At 49.4% G+C, this 16,174-nt stretch overlaps 1 protein-coding gene across 1 annotated transcript; it reads right to left on the bottom strand.

The window, feature by feature from the left end:
- Positions 1–4,608: 4,608 nt before the first annotated feature.
- LOC123388122 (piggyBac transposable element-derived protein 5-like) lies at positions 4,609–15,540 on the bottom strand. Its single transcript, XM_045067263.1, has 3 exons — positions 14,957–15,540; positions 14,166–14,359; positions 4,609–5,355 (listed from the first exon to the last, which is right to left on the bottom strand). The coding sequence occupies exons 1-2, from the start codon at positions 15,274–15,276 to the stop codon at positions 14,347–14,349; spliced, it is 333 nt and encodes a 110-aa protein (XP_044923198.1). The 5' UTR covers positions 15,277–15,540; the 3' UTR covers positions 4,609–5,355; positions 14,166–14,346.
- Between the last annotated feature and the right edge of the window lie 634 nt (positions 15,541–16,174).

The raw sequence follows: 16,174 nt of genomic DNA, 5'->3' as shown, positions 1-16,174 counted from the left end.
ATAAATGTATATATAAATATATTTTACATTATCATATATTTATATAAACATATTTATGTAAATATATTTACATTCTTAAATATGTATTTAAATATAAATAAAATATATGAAATATATATATTTAAAGATACATATAGGGTATATATAAAAATATATGGGACAATAAGCACGTGAAAATATGCTCAACATCACTAATCATTCGGGAAATGCAAATCAAAACCATGGTGAGATACCACCTCCCACACCCTCGTGGATGGCTACTATCAAAAAAAAACCCAAAAGCAGGTGTTGGAAGGATGTGAAGAGCTGGAAACCTGTAAATTGCTGGTGGGCTTGGAAAATGGCGCAGCCACATTAGAAACGGTTTTTTAGTAGCTCCTCAGAAAGCAGAACACAGAGTTGCCATATGACACACCAATATCACTCCTGTGTATAGAGCCAAGAAAAAAAAAACTATGCCCATGCAAAAAACTTGTGTGCATGAAGGTTTAGGGTTTATTCGTAATAGCGAAAAGGTGAGAACAACCCAGATGTTCATCAACTGATGAAGAGATAAATAAAAAAATGTAATCCATCCAGCCAGTGGAATACTATTCAGCCTTGCAAAGGAATAGAATTTTTTGATATGTGCCACGACACAGAGGAGCCTTGAAAAACATTCTGCTGATTGAGAGAAGTCAGTCACAGAAAACCACATATTGCATAATTTGATTTATATGGAATTTCCAGAATAGCTAAATCTACAGAGACCGAAAGTAGATTAGCGGTTGCCCTAAGACTGGTGGTGATGGCTAAAGTTTTCTTTTGAGGATGATGAAAATGTGTAGGTAGTTCAGTATAGTATAGTTAACTATAGTGAAAATCCATTAAATTGTCCACATTAGATGGTGACTGGTATGGCCTGTGAATTATATCTCAATTAAGCTGTCATCGAAAAATGCAAAGAACTTCTATATTTATCAAGTAGAAAAAAAAGAATGAACTTGATTAAAAACATCACAAATGGGGAAAATAAAAACAAAACAAAATAAGATGGAAGGAATAAAATCATGACTGTTTATCATTAATTTAAATGTGTACAGACTGACTTTTTCTATTAAAAGCACCTATCAGGGGGTTACAGATCCACGCTGTTCAAGAAAACATACTTAAAAAATGCAAAAAGGGATTGAGAATGTATCAGGTGAGGAGATACCATGCAAAAAGAGAAAGCCGGAATGGCAAAATTCATCGCAGACAAGTTGGGTCTAAATTTATAGGTACTAAGATGAAGAGGGACATTTTTAAAGGCAGAGTTTGGAAAGAAGATGTAAAAGGTATAAGCAGGTATACATCTAACAACATAATACCTGAAGACTCTAAAAATGCAAGAACAAGGTAAAATTTTAGCTTTTCAAATGGGAGTATCTACTAGAAGGAGGGAAAAACAAGGACACACAGAAAATAGACATCCTGGGGCGCCTGGGTGGCTCCGTGGGTTAAAGCCTCTGCCTTCGGCTCAGGTCATGATCCCAGGGTCCTGGGATCGAGCCCCACATCGGGCTCTCTGCTCCGCGGGGAGCCTGCTTCCTCCTCTCTCTCACTCTCTGCCTGCCTCTCTGCCTACTTGTGATCTCTGTCTGTCAAATAAATAAATAAAATCTTTAAAAATAAAAGAAAATAGACATCCTTATTTCCCTCGGAAAACATTTCTTTCTTACACATAAGGAAAGACATATTTGTAAAGATTAATTGCATACTAGGCAACAAAGGAAAACCTTTACAAGCCTTCCAAATTAAAGATTTAAAGAACCGTTCTTTGATCACAATCCAGTAGAATCAGAATTAGATAAACCTGGTAACAAAAAATTGAAACTACATACAAGTTAAGAAATACAGTCTTCAGTCAAAGAAGAAATCATAAGACGACTGAAGAAAAATCTTGAAAGCAATGGAAAGGAGACTATTTCATACCAAAAACTTACAGAAGACACCAGAAGTTATACTCTAAGGAGACTTTAGTGTCAAATGTCTTCAATTTCAAACATTTTTTTGAATAAAAGAAACTACTCATTTAAACCCATCAGAAAAGGGCAGCTCAATCAAAAGAAAGGAAGTAATTATAATAAAGATAAATTTTTTAACTAATAATAAAAAATATGAGGGGCAAATAAACTCAAAGTTGTTTTTATGAAAGACTAATGAAATAATAAAAAAAACTCACATGCCCTATGAAGGATAAGAGAGGGGGAAGATGGGGTGTGGGAGGAGGTGGGGAGAGAGGGAAGGGGGATGGGGAAAAGGGGGTTTCAGTGAGGAGGGGGGACAGAGAGAGGGAGAGAGAGAGAGAGAGAGTTGCAAAACACATAAGGGTTGGGAACAGAGATATAAAAAGCAAATGCATAATATAAAAGAATCACTAAAACTGCAAGGCACTTTATACTAATCAATTTGATAACCTAGAAGAAACGATGATTTCCTAGGAAAACAAAAAATCATCCAAATGATTCAAGAATGGATAAATTCAGAAGATGAGTTTCAAGATCAGACAGGTTTGCAAGCTGGATAACTGTCATTCTACTGTTAAATGGCAACAGGCAATTAAACAATAATAAGTCAATTCACTTGATGAAGCTGAGCACAATATTAATACCCAAACCTGAGAGGGAGGAACAGGAAAGCTATTAACAAATCTGGCTTAGGACAGATGAGTTAACAGAAACTGAACTAATGTTAGCAAATAACAGAAGTCAGGCATTTATCAAAGGACTATATCCTGAGACCCAACTTGGATTCATTCCAGGAAAATAAAGGGAGCTCAAGACCAGACAATCAATAAGATTTACCTCATCACTAAATTAACTGTGAAAAAACTCTTAAGACCATAGCAATAAATGCATTTGATAAAAAAAATAAAGGCACCTGAAAAAAGGTGAGCAGCCATTCTTTATAAAAATGAAGATAAAAAAACAGAAGGACGTTATGCAGGAGGGATTATTAACCGGGAAGCACTAGATCAAGAGGTAGATAAAATGAGCCCATATTTGTCAAACAGTGACAGAGCCCCATGCGTGCGTGGATAGAGGCGAATGAGCTCATGGATGAGCACCAGACTGTCAACAGGTATTATAGGGACGAAGGCAGCGGTGAGGAGAGGAGAGTCTTAACAACAGGGAAAGAAGGTAAAAAGGAGGATTGCAGTTAAAAATTGTGCATGATACAAACTCATGCAAATAAGACCGGATATGTTCCCGTATATAGTTTTTTAAAACCCTGCACACATTACTGGAACTACCAACTCTTGCTTTCAGCTCCGCAGCCCTCGCGTGCTTTCCCAGTACCAGGATGCAGGGGTAGATCCTCCGCTGGTGACATCCTATGTCATTGTACTCCTCAAGGGAACAGGTGAAACAGCGCAGGGGCTGGAGGTCGGAAATCAGGCATCGCTGCGCGCCCACCCCAGCTCCCTGCTCGCCCAGCCCCCACTCTGAAGCAGCGGGCACTTGGAGCTGTTAAGAAGCGGGGATCTGAGCAGTTCTCTGGTTCCCCTGGAGCCATCTGCATCCATCATATTTCCCACAGCTCTCCCCGAGTGTTCCCTTAACTCCTAGCACACCCTTCTTATGAGAGCACCTAGTACTCCCCGTCACAGTGCTCTGTCTGTCACATGCATCCATTGATCCACTTTGTGCTGGTTGAGGGCTGGAGCCCCCTCCTGTTAACTCCTCAAGTCCGTTTCTAATGCAGCAGCATCTGGCACTTAAGCACCCTGTCAGTACCTGCCAAAATGAATGAAATGTACTCAAAAACATAGTATGAAGTCTGCGTTTTGAAACTCCTTTTTGGAGCCATTTGCTATCATTTTCTCAGGCAATTTAAAAAATGTCCAGCCTTGCTGCCAATAACCTGAAGGGGTAAAGGAATGCCGGCGTGCCCCATGGGACATCTCACTCTGGATGGTCCTTCGGCAGCAGGGACTTTGATCGCTTTCCTCCAAACCCAGCAGGATGGTGGAAGGGGTACATGGCCGAGTGCCTCCCGGGTCTGAACCTGTGTGACGCCACCCGGTGCCTGCAGCTGCCCTCTGGAAGGTGTTGCTTTTGGGCAGAGCCGGAGGGCACCAACCGTGTGTCTGTCTCAAAAGTCCTGGGCACCATATCACAATGCCTTCCTGAGAAGCAGAATCAAGGACAGTTGCTGATCTTCATTCCTTCCCACCAAAGGTAGCTCATACACCATCTTTGGAAGTTGGAGCCAGGGGGCGCCTGGGTGGCTCAGTGGGTTAAGCTGCTGCCTTCAGCTCAGGTCATGATCTCAGGGTCCTGGGATTGGGTCCTCTGCTCGGCAGGGAGCCTGCTTCCCTCTCTCTCTCTCTGCCTGCCTCTCCATCTACTTGTGATTTCTCTCTGTCAAATAAATAAATAAAATCTTTAAAAAAAAAAGTTTGGGCCAGGGACGCCTGGTGGCTCAGTTGGTTAAGCTGCTGCCTTCGGCTCAGGTCATGATTCCAAGGTCCTGGAATCGAGTCCCACATCGGGCTCCTTGCTCAGCGAGGAGCCTGCTTCTCTCGCTGCCTCTGCCTGCCTCTCTGCCTGCTTGTGTGTACTCTCTCTCTCTATCTCAGGCAAATAAATAAAATCTTAAAAAAAAAAAAAGTTTGGGCCATACTCTTTAGCCATTCTACTTTCCCTGGGGTAATTTTCCACCTCCCTGAATTTACCTGCATCTTTCCCAAAATCTACTTATCTTCCAGCCTTCGTGACCATAATGAATCTATAAATTTTCAATAGACAGTGTGAACTTACACTTGCTAATATTTGCATAACATGCACCTCTTTCGATCTCAAAGAAAAGCTTCGCACCGCAATGGTCTCTAATCTCCAATTAGGTTCTGTTCCGGGATCCCACTGGAATTCTACGCGCCTGTCCCCTAAGATCCCATAAATTGTGGTCCAGTTTCCCAGCCAGCCAAGGAAAGCACATGGGAAATCTTGCTGAAGTATGAGTAAGAGCCAATGAAAGGGAACATATTTATCTGCCTCGAATGCTGGGACCTGAGGAAAGCAAGTTTCATTACAGACAAATCAGGAAGGAGGTGCAGATTGCTTTTTATGTCACTCTGGAGTGGAGGTCTGCTCACTCACAGAAGCTCAAAATCTTCACAAAGGACAATACCCCCCACCCCCAAAGTCAGCTGGGGATTCTCAGGAAAACTTTAATTGAAAGTATTATGGATTCTCCAACTTCCCAAAATGCAGGAGGAACATCTACAAGCAAGACTGTCACCATTTTTAGACAATTACACTTATTTACCTTTTTTCTTCCTAGAAAATCATCCTCTCTCCCAATCCATGATCTTCTTTTTGTAACAGTTTCCTAAAGAAGGAAACAGGTGTCCTCCCATTTCAGTTCCATCCAAAATAATAAAATAAAAATTTTAAAATTAAAAAAAAAATTGTGATTTGTTGAGACAGAGCACATAAGCAGAGGGACAAGCAGACTCTCCCACTGAGCAGGAAGCCTGATTTGGGGCTCGATCCCAGGACCCTGAGACCATGACCTGACCCGAAGGCAGATGCTTAACCAACTGAGGCACCCAGGAAGCCCCCAAATAATTCAATTTTTAATCACTTTGCCATAGACACTTTTTGGGTGGCTTGAAAACACCAGAATCTCATTGACTTATCAGTGTCCTCTTCACCATCTCAGAAAAGGACTGGGTGCCTCTCAGAGGCCTCTCTCCCCTCCTGACCCAGGTCCCAGCCAAAGGTCCTTCACATTAGAGTATGAGGAACTGAGCGGGATGGGGTGTGGAAGCACCCTGGGGTGGGGTGGGGGGCTCTGGGGCCCTCCCACTCCCAACTTCAAAGACAGCACCTGCTTTCCCCTGCCTCATATAGGTACCCTGGGTTTGCCCTCTTTAAGGTTCCTGGTTGCTGCAAAGGTCTGAAAATCTCCTAAGTAGCACAAAAGCCATCATGTGTTTAAAGGAAGAAAAATAAAAGCTCCCCAGAATGAGCCAGCAGCTCTGGGCTTCCCCGCACATCTTTCCTGTCCCTCAGAACCCTGGGAAGGAGCCCCTTGGTGCAAAGTCACAGGGGGAGCCCACGCACAGCCCAGGCCTCCTGCCCCAGGTCCTCTCCAGCCATGAACTGACCCCCCCTAGCCCCTTCCAAACCGTCTACAGCCTCAAACCACCGACGTGCGGTTCAGCACCCATCTCCAGAGCGCAGGATGCACGTGGCTTCCCGGCACCCTTCCCTGGCCGCTCCCAAAAGTCACCGTGGGAATGTCGCAGCAAGGAGGACAGGGAATCGATTTTTATCCTCTGGGCTGTCTTCCCTCGTAGCCCCTCAGGAGGCCCCACGCAGCAATGCCGCGTGGGCCCGACTGCTCTGAATCCACTTCCCCCGAGGAATCGGCTTTTCTTCAGCGTCTGTGTCTGCAAACCCGGCTCCTCTAACACCCCCCACCAAACGTACCAAGAACCAACTGGGGAAGAAGTTCATTTCTGGCCGACAAGCCTTTAATCCCTGAGAGCTGTGGCTGATGCGGGAGCAGCTTTTCTCCAAATGGTGATTTCGATACGAGGTCCTTTTGCCTGCCGGCCCCCAACATCCCTGACGTGTGGCTCCCAGGGGCCTCCCGCGGCCAGGCCTGAGAGTGGAGCCCACCCTTGGGCTCATTTTCCACCGCGCTGAATCCAGGCAGCGGCCCCGTCTCACTACAAAGGGTGCTGAGTAACGAGGTGCCGCCACCAGGAAGAGAGGCAGCAGGTCAGACAGATCTGGAGAATGACACTGGCCTTCAAGGGCCCCTCACAAGGGAAATACCATTAATTAGCAGATCTGACCAGATATACTGTGTTCCACATTCACGCCATAAGGATGGGGTTTCCTCGAGCCCTAGTCAAAGGAACTCTTTCACCCGAGATCACTTGACCAATCGGTGACTCAGTTTCCTTATACTAAAAATGAGGATAATAATACCTCACAAGATTGTTTTGAGGAGCACACACGTTACAAAGTGTTTAGAGGCACCTGGGTGGCTCAGTGGGTAAGCATCTGACTTCAGCTCAGGTCACGATCTCAGGGTCCTGGGATAGGGCCGTGTCAGGCTCCTTGCTCAGCGAGGAGTCTGCATGTCCCTCTCCCTCCCTCTTCACTTCCTGCCTCTCTCTCTCTCTCAAATATATAAATAAAATCTTAAAAAAAAAAACGAAGTTCTTAGAACACTATCTGCACATAGTACAGGACACACAAGCACTTGTTAAACAGATAAAAGGGTACAAGAGGCTGGCTTCCCTTCAGATTTCTAATAGGCTCCTGTCTGGGGGTCTCTAGCTCTTAGGAAGTGGGCAGGCCACAGAAGCCCAAGGTTGTAGAGTTCCTCCAAGGCCAAGTTCAGTTTTCTATGCAGGACAGAAAACCTGTAAAATACATCCCAGACTTGCTTCGCTGCCTTCCTAGTAGGGAATCCGTTCCCTCAAGAGTGGTCCAACCTCTCTTCCACTATTTGGGATGTAGAAAACGTTTAGACATTTCTCCATTGGTGCTGATTCCATCCTCATTTTTAACAAATCTAGCTGTGTGTTCATCTGGTCTTCTGTTAGTTCCTTTATTCAACAAACACAGAGGACTCACCGTGTCCTAACTGTGACCAAGACATCCAGCATCTCATCCCACAAGGGAAACATATTAGCAAATGTGGCAGCAAAGAGGGATGGGGGTAAGGCAGTGACATCTGAATCAAGACCAAACTAAACAAGCAGAGCCCTGCCATGAAGAACATTCCAGGTATGGGCCCCATAGGCATGAAGGCGGAAATGAATAATAGATTATGTGCAGACAGCAGGACAGGGGACTAAGGGGACACTGGAAAGGAAGGCTGCGGAGCAGCTGTCGGCATTGGAGGCCTTGCGAAGGACTCTGGAATTCCCTTTGGTTTCAGCCGGAAGCTACATGAAGGTTTAAGCGGGGAATCATCAGATTAGCCTATATTTGTAAAAGATCGCTCCTCTTCCACAGAAGAAATGGGGATGGGGTGGGGGTGTCCACGAGCCTAGAAGCTGGAAATGGAAGCAGATGAAGTTTCCAATATCCTGGCCAAGGAGTGAGTCTGTCGCAGTGAGAGTGTCAAGATTTGCAGTTCTAAACTTTTTAGTAAAGTGGCTTATTAAACACACAGCTAACTATTGCCCGGGGTTCCTACTTTTGTAATAAGTTTTTTTCTGAAACTCAAAAAGGGGAGAGGGGCTCTCTGCACCACGTGCCAGTCGGGGCGGAACATCATCGTCACATTACAGGGTGTTTTCAGAGCCTGTTATCCTTTTAGTACGACATCCCTCCCACCCCGAGACAACACCGTGCCTCTTTCCGCCAACAGAAGTTGAGTTTTTCCCTTTCCCTCTTCCTTCTTTTGAGGGCAGAGCTCAGGGCTTCTCCAGAGATTCCATCCTAAGTTCATAGATCTCACCGAGCCGACCACATTCCCCTCCCTGTGGGCGCCAGGAAACGCCGGAAACATCTGTATCTGCACCTGAACATGGGACCTTGGATCCCAGCTACAGTTACTTGTGCTGTGGTAACAAGGACATCATGTCGCGTTTCAGGACATTTTCGTATATAAGGCCTCGGGTCGGGATGCTCAGGGTAGGAAAAGGGTGGGTCCGCCCCTGGGCAGAGTGGCATACCTTCTCTCTCCTCCTGGCCTTTGCCCGAGTTGGAGATGCCCTGTTCCTTCCTCTTCACCTGAGTAATCATTATCTCTGCTTCCAGAAGCAGCTCAGGGGGCCACCTCCACCAGAGGGGCCACCTTCTCCCCAACCCCACTGGACCAGGTGGCCCTCCCCAGAATTCCTTATAAATCCCTGTTAACGTTGATCCCACTGCTTCCCAGAGGCTCTTTCTCCTTGTCTTTACTTTGTCTCTCCTGCTGGACCCCAGGAGACAGGTCTCACTCATCATTTTATCCCAGCAGGGTTCAGTATGTTGCTGAATTAACACATGGCATGTCCTGCACATCACTGGCAACTGGATGAACTGGAACACAGTGTGGCAGCATGTACTGAAGCAGGGATTCTCAGAGCACCAGGGGGTTCAGTCGGTGAAGCATCTGCCTTCGGCTCAGGTCATGATCCTAAGGTCCTGGGATCCAGGCCTGCACCAGGAGCCCTACTCAACAGGGAGTTGGCTTCTCCCTCTCCCTCTGCTTCTCCCCTCCCTCTCAAATAAATACATAAAATCTTTTCAAAAAATAAATTTAAAATAAATTAAAAAAAAATTAAGCAGTTGTTCTCAGCTGCAGGTGATTTGGCTCCCCAGGGGACATATGGCAATGCCTGGAGAAACATTTGGTTGATGTAACTGGAGGAAAGGGCGCCACTGGGCATTTGGTGGGGAGAGGCCGAATGGAGGTGGCCAACATCTGGCCATGCACAAGGCAGGCCTCAGCAAAACATCACCCAGTCCACGAGGTCGACAGGGGAGACCTGCATCTAATCTAGGACCTGGAAAACCTTTTCCTAGGTTTACATGCTCAAGGGAAATGTATCTGTCCATCAAAACCACAAGAATGTCTGAAGCAGCTTATCCTCAGAAGCCCCAAACTGGATGCCATGTAAAAGACCATTAACAGGAGAACGGATAACCGACTACAGTACCTACGTGTTGGAAGACAACAGACAATAACGAAATTTAAGATGCCACATACGCGACAACAAGAAGGAATCCACAGATGTCCTGAGGAACCGAACCACCAGAGCAAGGTAACAGGCAAACTTGATCGCTGATGGAAGAGAAGCAGGGGGCAGGTAGTGACTGACTGGGAAGGAGCAGGAGGGAACCTCTGGTGTGCTCAGAACATTCCTGATCCTCATCTGGGTAGTAGTTACACACAGCGTGCCGCATGCTAGGACTCACGTGCTGTGTGTGTGTATTACACCTCAGCAAGCTTTACCAAAGGCAACGGTCCTCTAAGAGCCCCAGCGGGCAGGAATCACACACTGGAGCAGGTCCTCCAAGCATGACTTTCTAAGGATTTCGGTGCACAGCCAGCAGGAGCATTGTAGATATGTTTCTGGAGACCTATTTCACCACAGACACCAAAAACCTTACAGTGGGTCCTTGATTCAATTCCGCTTCGGTCATTTTCTGCTAAGGATTGTGCTACAGATGTGCACACAGACTTAGGTTTCAAGAATATTTATCACAGCAGAACAAATACAAGAGGGAGGCAGCAAAAATACCGACCCAGAGGAAACTGTGTGATACCGCGGACTCATTAAAATCGACATTTAAAAATGTAAATGGAAAACGACTACAATATATTAATTACAATTAAAGAGCAGGTCACCCAACAAGGTGACACCTAAGATATATGAAGAATATACTCAATATGATTAGCTATGATTAGCTAAGGTCATGAGGGGTTATGGGATTTCTTAAAATTTTATCATTTTTTTCCCTAAAATGTACATATATTACTTATTAATAAGAAAAAATACACAATCACACTTCTTAAAAATAAAGGTGAGTTTTCAACTCTAAAACTGAGTACCAGGGGCGCCTGGGTGGTTCAGTGGGTTAAAGCCTCTGCCTTCGGCTCAGGTCATGATCTCAGGGTCCTGGGATCGAGCCCCGCATCGGGCTCTCTGCTCAGCAGGGAGTCTGCTTCCTCGTCCCTCTCTCTGCCTGCCTCTCTGTCTACTTGTGATCTCTATCTGTCAAATAAAATAAATAAAATCTTTAAAAAAATAAAATAAATAAAATAAAACTGAGTACCAGACCCCACACAACCCCCAGATTCCCCATGGATTCAGAGCCCTGCTGCTTGCAGAAGCGCTCTATCCACGCTCATCACAGTGGCTGAGACAGATTAAATAGAGATAACATTCCAGATTTCCTGTCTCTTATCCGACTGTGCAGATTGGTTACACAAATCCAAATCCATACATGCATTAGACCTCACTGAACTGCGTACGCCCTGAGAAAAAGTTACAAGCAATTCCTGTAAAAATACAAAAGTATTTCTGACAGCAAAAGTTTTCAGATGCTGTAAAGAAAAAAAAAAAAAACTAAAAAGGCACGACCTTCCCTGATTAATCAAGTCTCCCTCGAGAGAAGGCTACCACTTCCCCAGGTCATCACATCGCCTCAGACGAAACCATGTTTCTCTGTGAAGTGGAGGTGATCGCGGCTCTCTCGGAGTACTCGCAAAGGTTTGGCGTGATTATGAAACGGAACACTATGACCGGGGCCCGCTGGTTGTGGTGACCGTCATGCCCACAGCCTGAACACCACCTCCCTCCAGGAAGCTCCCTTCTCTGAATTCTGTGTGGTAGGGGCACGTGGCTGACTATTAGGGAGCACTGCATAAGGCGTACCCTGTCGCTCGCCCAGACGCCCAGCTCCTCCCGGAGCCACTGAATGCCATACAGAGCTAAAGCTGGGAGCAGGGGCTCACCGTGGACACCAATGACGAGGGCCCAGGTACCTCAGCTCACAAACCCATTACGAGCATATACATTTAACTCTAGCTTTAAGATGTTTCTCCTCTTACTTCTCAGTCAAAAAAGACTTTAAGCCGAGTAAACCAACAACAAACCCTAAGATAAAACATTTAACCATGTTAATTTCCAAAGCCCTATGGTCGTCTTCAGCTTCTCAAGGTCACACCTCCCTGCTGAATGATTACCGAGGGTTGCTGACACGGTACACAGAGAAAAAAAAAAAAAAAAAAAAACTCTTAGGATGTCCAGCCTCTAAGAGAAAAAGCAAACAGCTCAGAATGCAGCCAGCCACGGCAAAGGAACCACCGACAAAGCCAAACACAGAGGGGCCCCTGAGCATCTGGGAATCTGCCTGTTCCTTTGCCTCCTCAGAGGGAACGAGTCACAAGACTGCTCGGAATGGGAAATGAGAAGGGCAGAAGCCTGGAAACCAGCACGTCCTGAATTTCGTGCTGCTTCCAAGGAGTGAGCCCACCTGCTGTTTCAGTTATTTACACAGTGGGCAGGTGAGGCTGACAGCTTGAAGGGGTTATTTTAGAGGGAGAGCTGTAAGTCTGATCAGGAGAAGGTTCTGGACCCTGGGGTCCCAGCACGCATCTTCAGCTTCCAGGCTGATCCTCCCTTCAGACAGGGTTTAAGAGGCAACAGGGCAAGCATGGTCTTTGTATTTAAATCACCTCAAGGGGGCCCATATCTCCAGGCACAACCAGAAGCCAGGGAGGAGAGGGAAGGGGAGGGGGAGAGGGAGAGGGTACCTCCACTCCTATCTGCTGGCTGCACTTCTGGAGCGCCTGATCCAGGAAGCTAAATGCGTGGACAGAACAGAAGGAAGAATCTGGGAAGACTGGAAGACTAGAAGAGCTGCTCGCGGACTAGTCTCAACCTGAACCACAGAAACACCTCTGCCTCCCTCCCCTCCTCCCCTCGGCTGGGCACCAGGTGCCTCCCTACTCACTCCAGATGCAGATCCGAGCTCAGGGGTGCCCAGTGCCGATGCCTCTCTCCGGCGCAGGGACTCTAGGGCATCAGCGGGACTCCTAGACAGCACCTGTGATCTCTAATTTAAAACCAAAACCAAAATCCCCAACCAGCCCAAGCCAGCACAAGCAATACATATTTATGTGTAAGACACCTATGCACACATACACATTCACTTATCTACACACACACACACACACACACGCTTTTGCAGCAGAAAGCAGGCATGAAACCTGTTCCCTAAGTCCTTTGCTTTCCTCATCTGCTTCTAGCAGCAACAGCCATTTCTGCTACAGATTTTCCTATTCGAGGGTTGATCACAGATCCAAATGCCACCATCCTGTTTGCCACCGTTTCCTTCCCCACCGGTCTGCTGACGTCTGTCAGTGAACCAGGGAACAAAGATGGAAGACAGGCCCAAGCTGCCTTCCTAAAGTGGGGTTATATTTGACACTTTAATAAACCTCAGAGCCTGAGCCTCTCTGCTCTCAGACTGGCCAGGGTCCATCTCTCCCCCCCCCCCCCCCACCGCGGGGCACAAGGGTTTTCTCTGCCCGGCATCTATTTCCAGGCCCCATAAATCATATCCCATTGTTCCAGGCCATCTGAACTCATGCTTAATAAACCATCCACATCACCCTTCCGCCACCACCCCGAATTTCCCACAGGGAAAGACTGTTTCAAGAAGAAAAGGAAATTCTTCATTAGGGCTGGATTTTAAAAGCAAGCTTCCACAAAAAACCGGAAAACAAAATTGGGTATAAATACCATCCAATAACCACTAAATGTCTTTGGTTAAAGCACCTGCCTGCCTGTGATTCTCGGGTCCAGATGTGAGCTCAGTGCACATCCAAAGGAAGCAGAATTTGAACCTGATGCTAAATGACAAATGATCCTGATCTTCATGACCATGTAAGTGCCACAGTGGCTAGATTAAATTGCTCTGATGCAGAATTTCTCCCAAGTATAGGTTACTGAGAAACATAATATTGCTTGAAAATGTATTTAGGTGCGCTCATCCTTCTCAGACCAACACTCATGGCTCTTAGTCATAACCAGGCTTAAGCTAACACGATTCCCCTATTTTCCCCAGAGAGGGAGGGAAACAAGAGGACATGTCTCTCATGTTCCAAGATCAAAAACTGGATCACAGCACTCACAGCATCAAGTCTGCCAAACCAGAGCTCTGGGTTCGTACAATTCTTAAAGAGCTAATTGAATGGAAAAGAGCCCTCTGGGGTGGAAACCCTTATGACATTCTGGCAAATGTATGGGGTTTAAAAGGATTATGCAGTCACATCCTTTCCATGGGAGGTCTGCAGACCACTCCCTGCTGAGAGAGTCCAGCCAACCCAATCAGCCTACCAGCAGGCTGTGGCACAAGGTCCAGATCCAAGCCCAGGCACCAGCCAGGGTTCCCTTTGGCCTGCCCTCCTATGGTTGAACAACAATCATGGAGAGCCACAGGGAGAGCGGCATTGGGTCCAGTAGGGCCACTCTCTGGTCCTCCACAACACTGGTTGCACACTCTTCAACACAAGAAAATGGTGTGCAGAAACAAGGGCCTGCCACAGTAGGCTGTCGAGCAAGGAACAGAAAGCATCAGGGGACAGGGGGGACTGCTGGCTGGTCTCCACCTCTCCCAGAGGGCAGAGGCCGCAGAGCTTCTGCAGGCTAAGCAGAGACGTGTCAGAATTACCTTCCCAAAATGAAGGCAGTAAAGGAGGACTTCAAGCAGCCACAACTGCAAGCAGGCCTGCGACCTCCAGATATCAGGGGCTTGACCATGACCATGTGGGTAAGCAGAACACACAAGTGCCTTCTGGAGCCAGAGCAGACAGCTTAACGCTGATAACTGGTCCTCTCACTCTTCTCTGCTCTCAGCAAGTGATCCTGAAAGGGATGGACAAAGTTGGTCAGATTCACTGGAGAAAACATGAGCCAGTGAAGACGTCCCGGCTCGCACTAGGCCTCCCTCCAAAGGCTGGCTGCCCCACCCCTGGCACCTGGGTAACGCTGCTCTGGGGCCATCCACACAAAAAACGATTTACGTACCCCCCCACCCCGCAACAAACACACACACACACACAGACACAGACACACACACACACACACACACACACACAAGCTGCATCGGGCTTTAGGAACCTAACTCAAACGCACCCCTAACGAGCAACCCCACAGGTGTGACTGGGTTGGACACTCCCAGCAAGGGAGGGAAGGCCCCCCCTTGGGTCCTTGCCAGCGGCAGGGTGCCACCTGGGCCTCCGCCTCATCCTCTCCATCCGCGGGGAAGTCAGAGCGGCCCCCACCAACCACCACCACGCAACCAGACTGATTCTCCCACTTCAAATCCCCGCTGCCAGGGCCCCATCTGTGTGCTGACCTAAAAGCCGCCCTCAAGCAGCCGGCCCGCGGAGCGTCTGGAGTTCTCCCAGCCCGCGCTCACGCCTCCCCAGGCCGCCCCCGCCCCCGCGGGCCGCGCCTTACCGCCAGTGTCCACGAAGTGCGGGGGCGGGCGGTCCCGCAGCGTGGCACTCCAACCCAAGCTGGCCTCGTCCTCGTCGGACTCCTGCGCTTCGGGGGAGTCGGGAGGCAGCAGGGGGGCCGGGGCGCTCCTGTTCGGCGTCCGAAGAGGCGGCTGAGGAGGAGCGCGAGGCGGCGGAGGTGCTGTAGAAGGGGTTCCCGCCGCTGTCCGGGCCGGACTCGCGGAACACGTCGTCCCAGATGTGCAGGCTCTCGTAGCGCGCGCGGGCCGCCTCGAGCAGCGCCGGCGCCCTCCTCCGCGCGCTCCCGCCGACCTGGGCCATAGCCCCGGCCGCCGCCCGCGCGCCCGCCCCCCCAGAGCGCCTCCCAGCCCCACGCGCCGGGCACCGGGCCCGCGCCGCGGCCCGCCGCCCCCAACCAGCGCAGCCCTCAGCACAGCGCCCGCCGCCCCGCGCCCGGCCGGCCCGCAGTCTTGGCCGCCTCGGGCCCAGTGCCCGAGGAAGCGCCCTCGGAGCTCGGGCGCCGCAGGCTGCAGGCCGCCGAGGGACGCAGGGCGCGAGGACGGGAGGCAGGGGCTGCGGCCGGGCCCAGGCGCCGCCGCTACCGCCGCCGCCCCGCGCTCCTCTCCTCGGCGCCCGCTGCGTCCCCGCGCGCGCCCTCCCGCGGCACCCCGCGCTCCCTGGCCGACCTTCCCCGGGCGCGAGCCGCCAGAGACGGACCCCGCCTCCTCCTCGCACCTCCGGCCCGCCGGCCAATGGGGAGCAGGCCGGGGCGGGGCCCGCGCGGGGCACGCCCCACACCCCTCGGCCGAGCGGGGCGAGGAGAGCAGCGGCAGCGGCGGCAAGGGGGAGGGCGGCCGGTGGCTTCCTCGCCTGCGGGACGTGTGGCCCGGGACAGCCACCCGCAGGCCCCGCGCGGCCCCGCAGGGGGAAGGGAGGAACCGAGTGGGTGTCGGGGGTTGGGGGGGACGCAGCCGGTCTTCCCCCCGCCCCAGCCGGCTCACGGAGCGTGAAGCCCGCGCTCTCGGTCCCCTTCCGCAGTCGGTGGCGGCGGCGGCGGGGAGCTGTCCGCCCCTGTGGTTCTGAACCAGGCGCTGCGGAAATTCCAGGTAGGCGCCGGGCCCGAGGGTCACGATTCCCGCGGCTGCTGTGGCTGCTGCTGCTTCCGTGCTCCACAGCCGGCTGTGCCTTGAGCTCTTGCAAGCACAAGGGCTATCTGGCT

The sequence above is a fragment of the Mustela putorius genome, unplaced genomic scaffold, assembly GCF_011764305.1.
Source record: "Mustela putorius furo isolate JIRA1106 unplaced genomic scaffold, ASM1176430v1.1 tig00003875_pilon_pilon_pilon, whole genome shotgun sequence".
Lineage (NCBI taxonomy): Eukaryota > Metazoa > Chordata > Mammalia > Carnivora > Mustelidae > Mustela > Mustela putorius.
This window is presented reverse-complemented; position numbering and strand designations above follow the sequence as displayed.

What these genes read in the sequence shown, in the direction of transcription:
- LOC123388122 (XM_045067263.1), bottom strand. Translation starts at nt 15,276, where the DNA reads ATGGCCCAGGTCGGCGGGAGCGCGCGGAGGAGGGCGCCGGCGCTGCTC.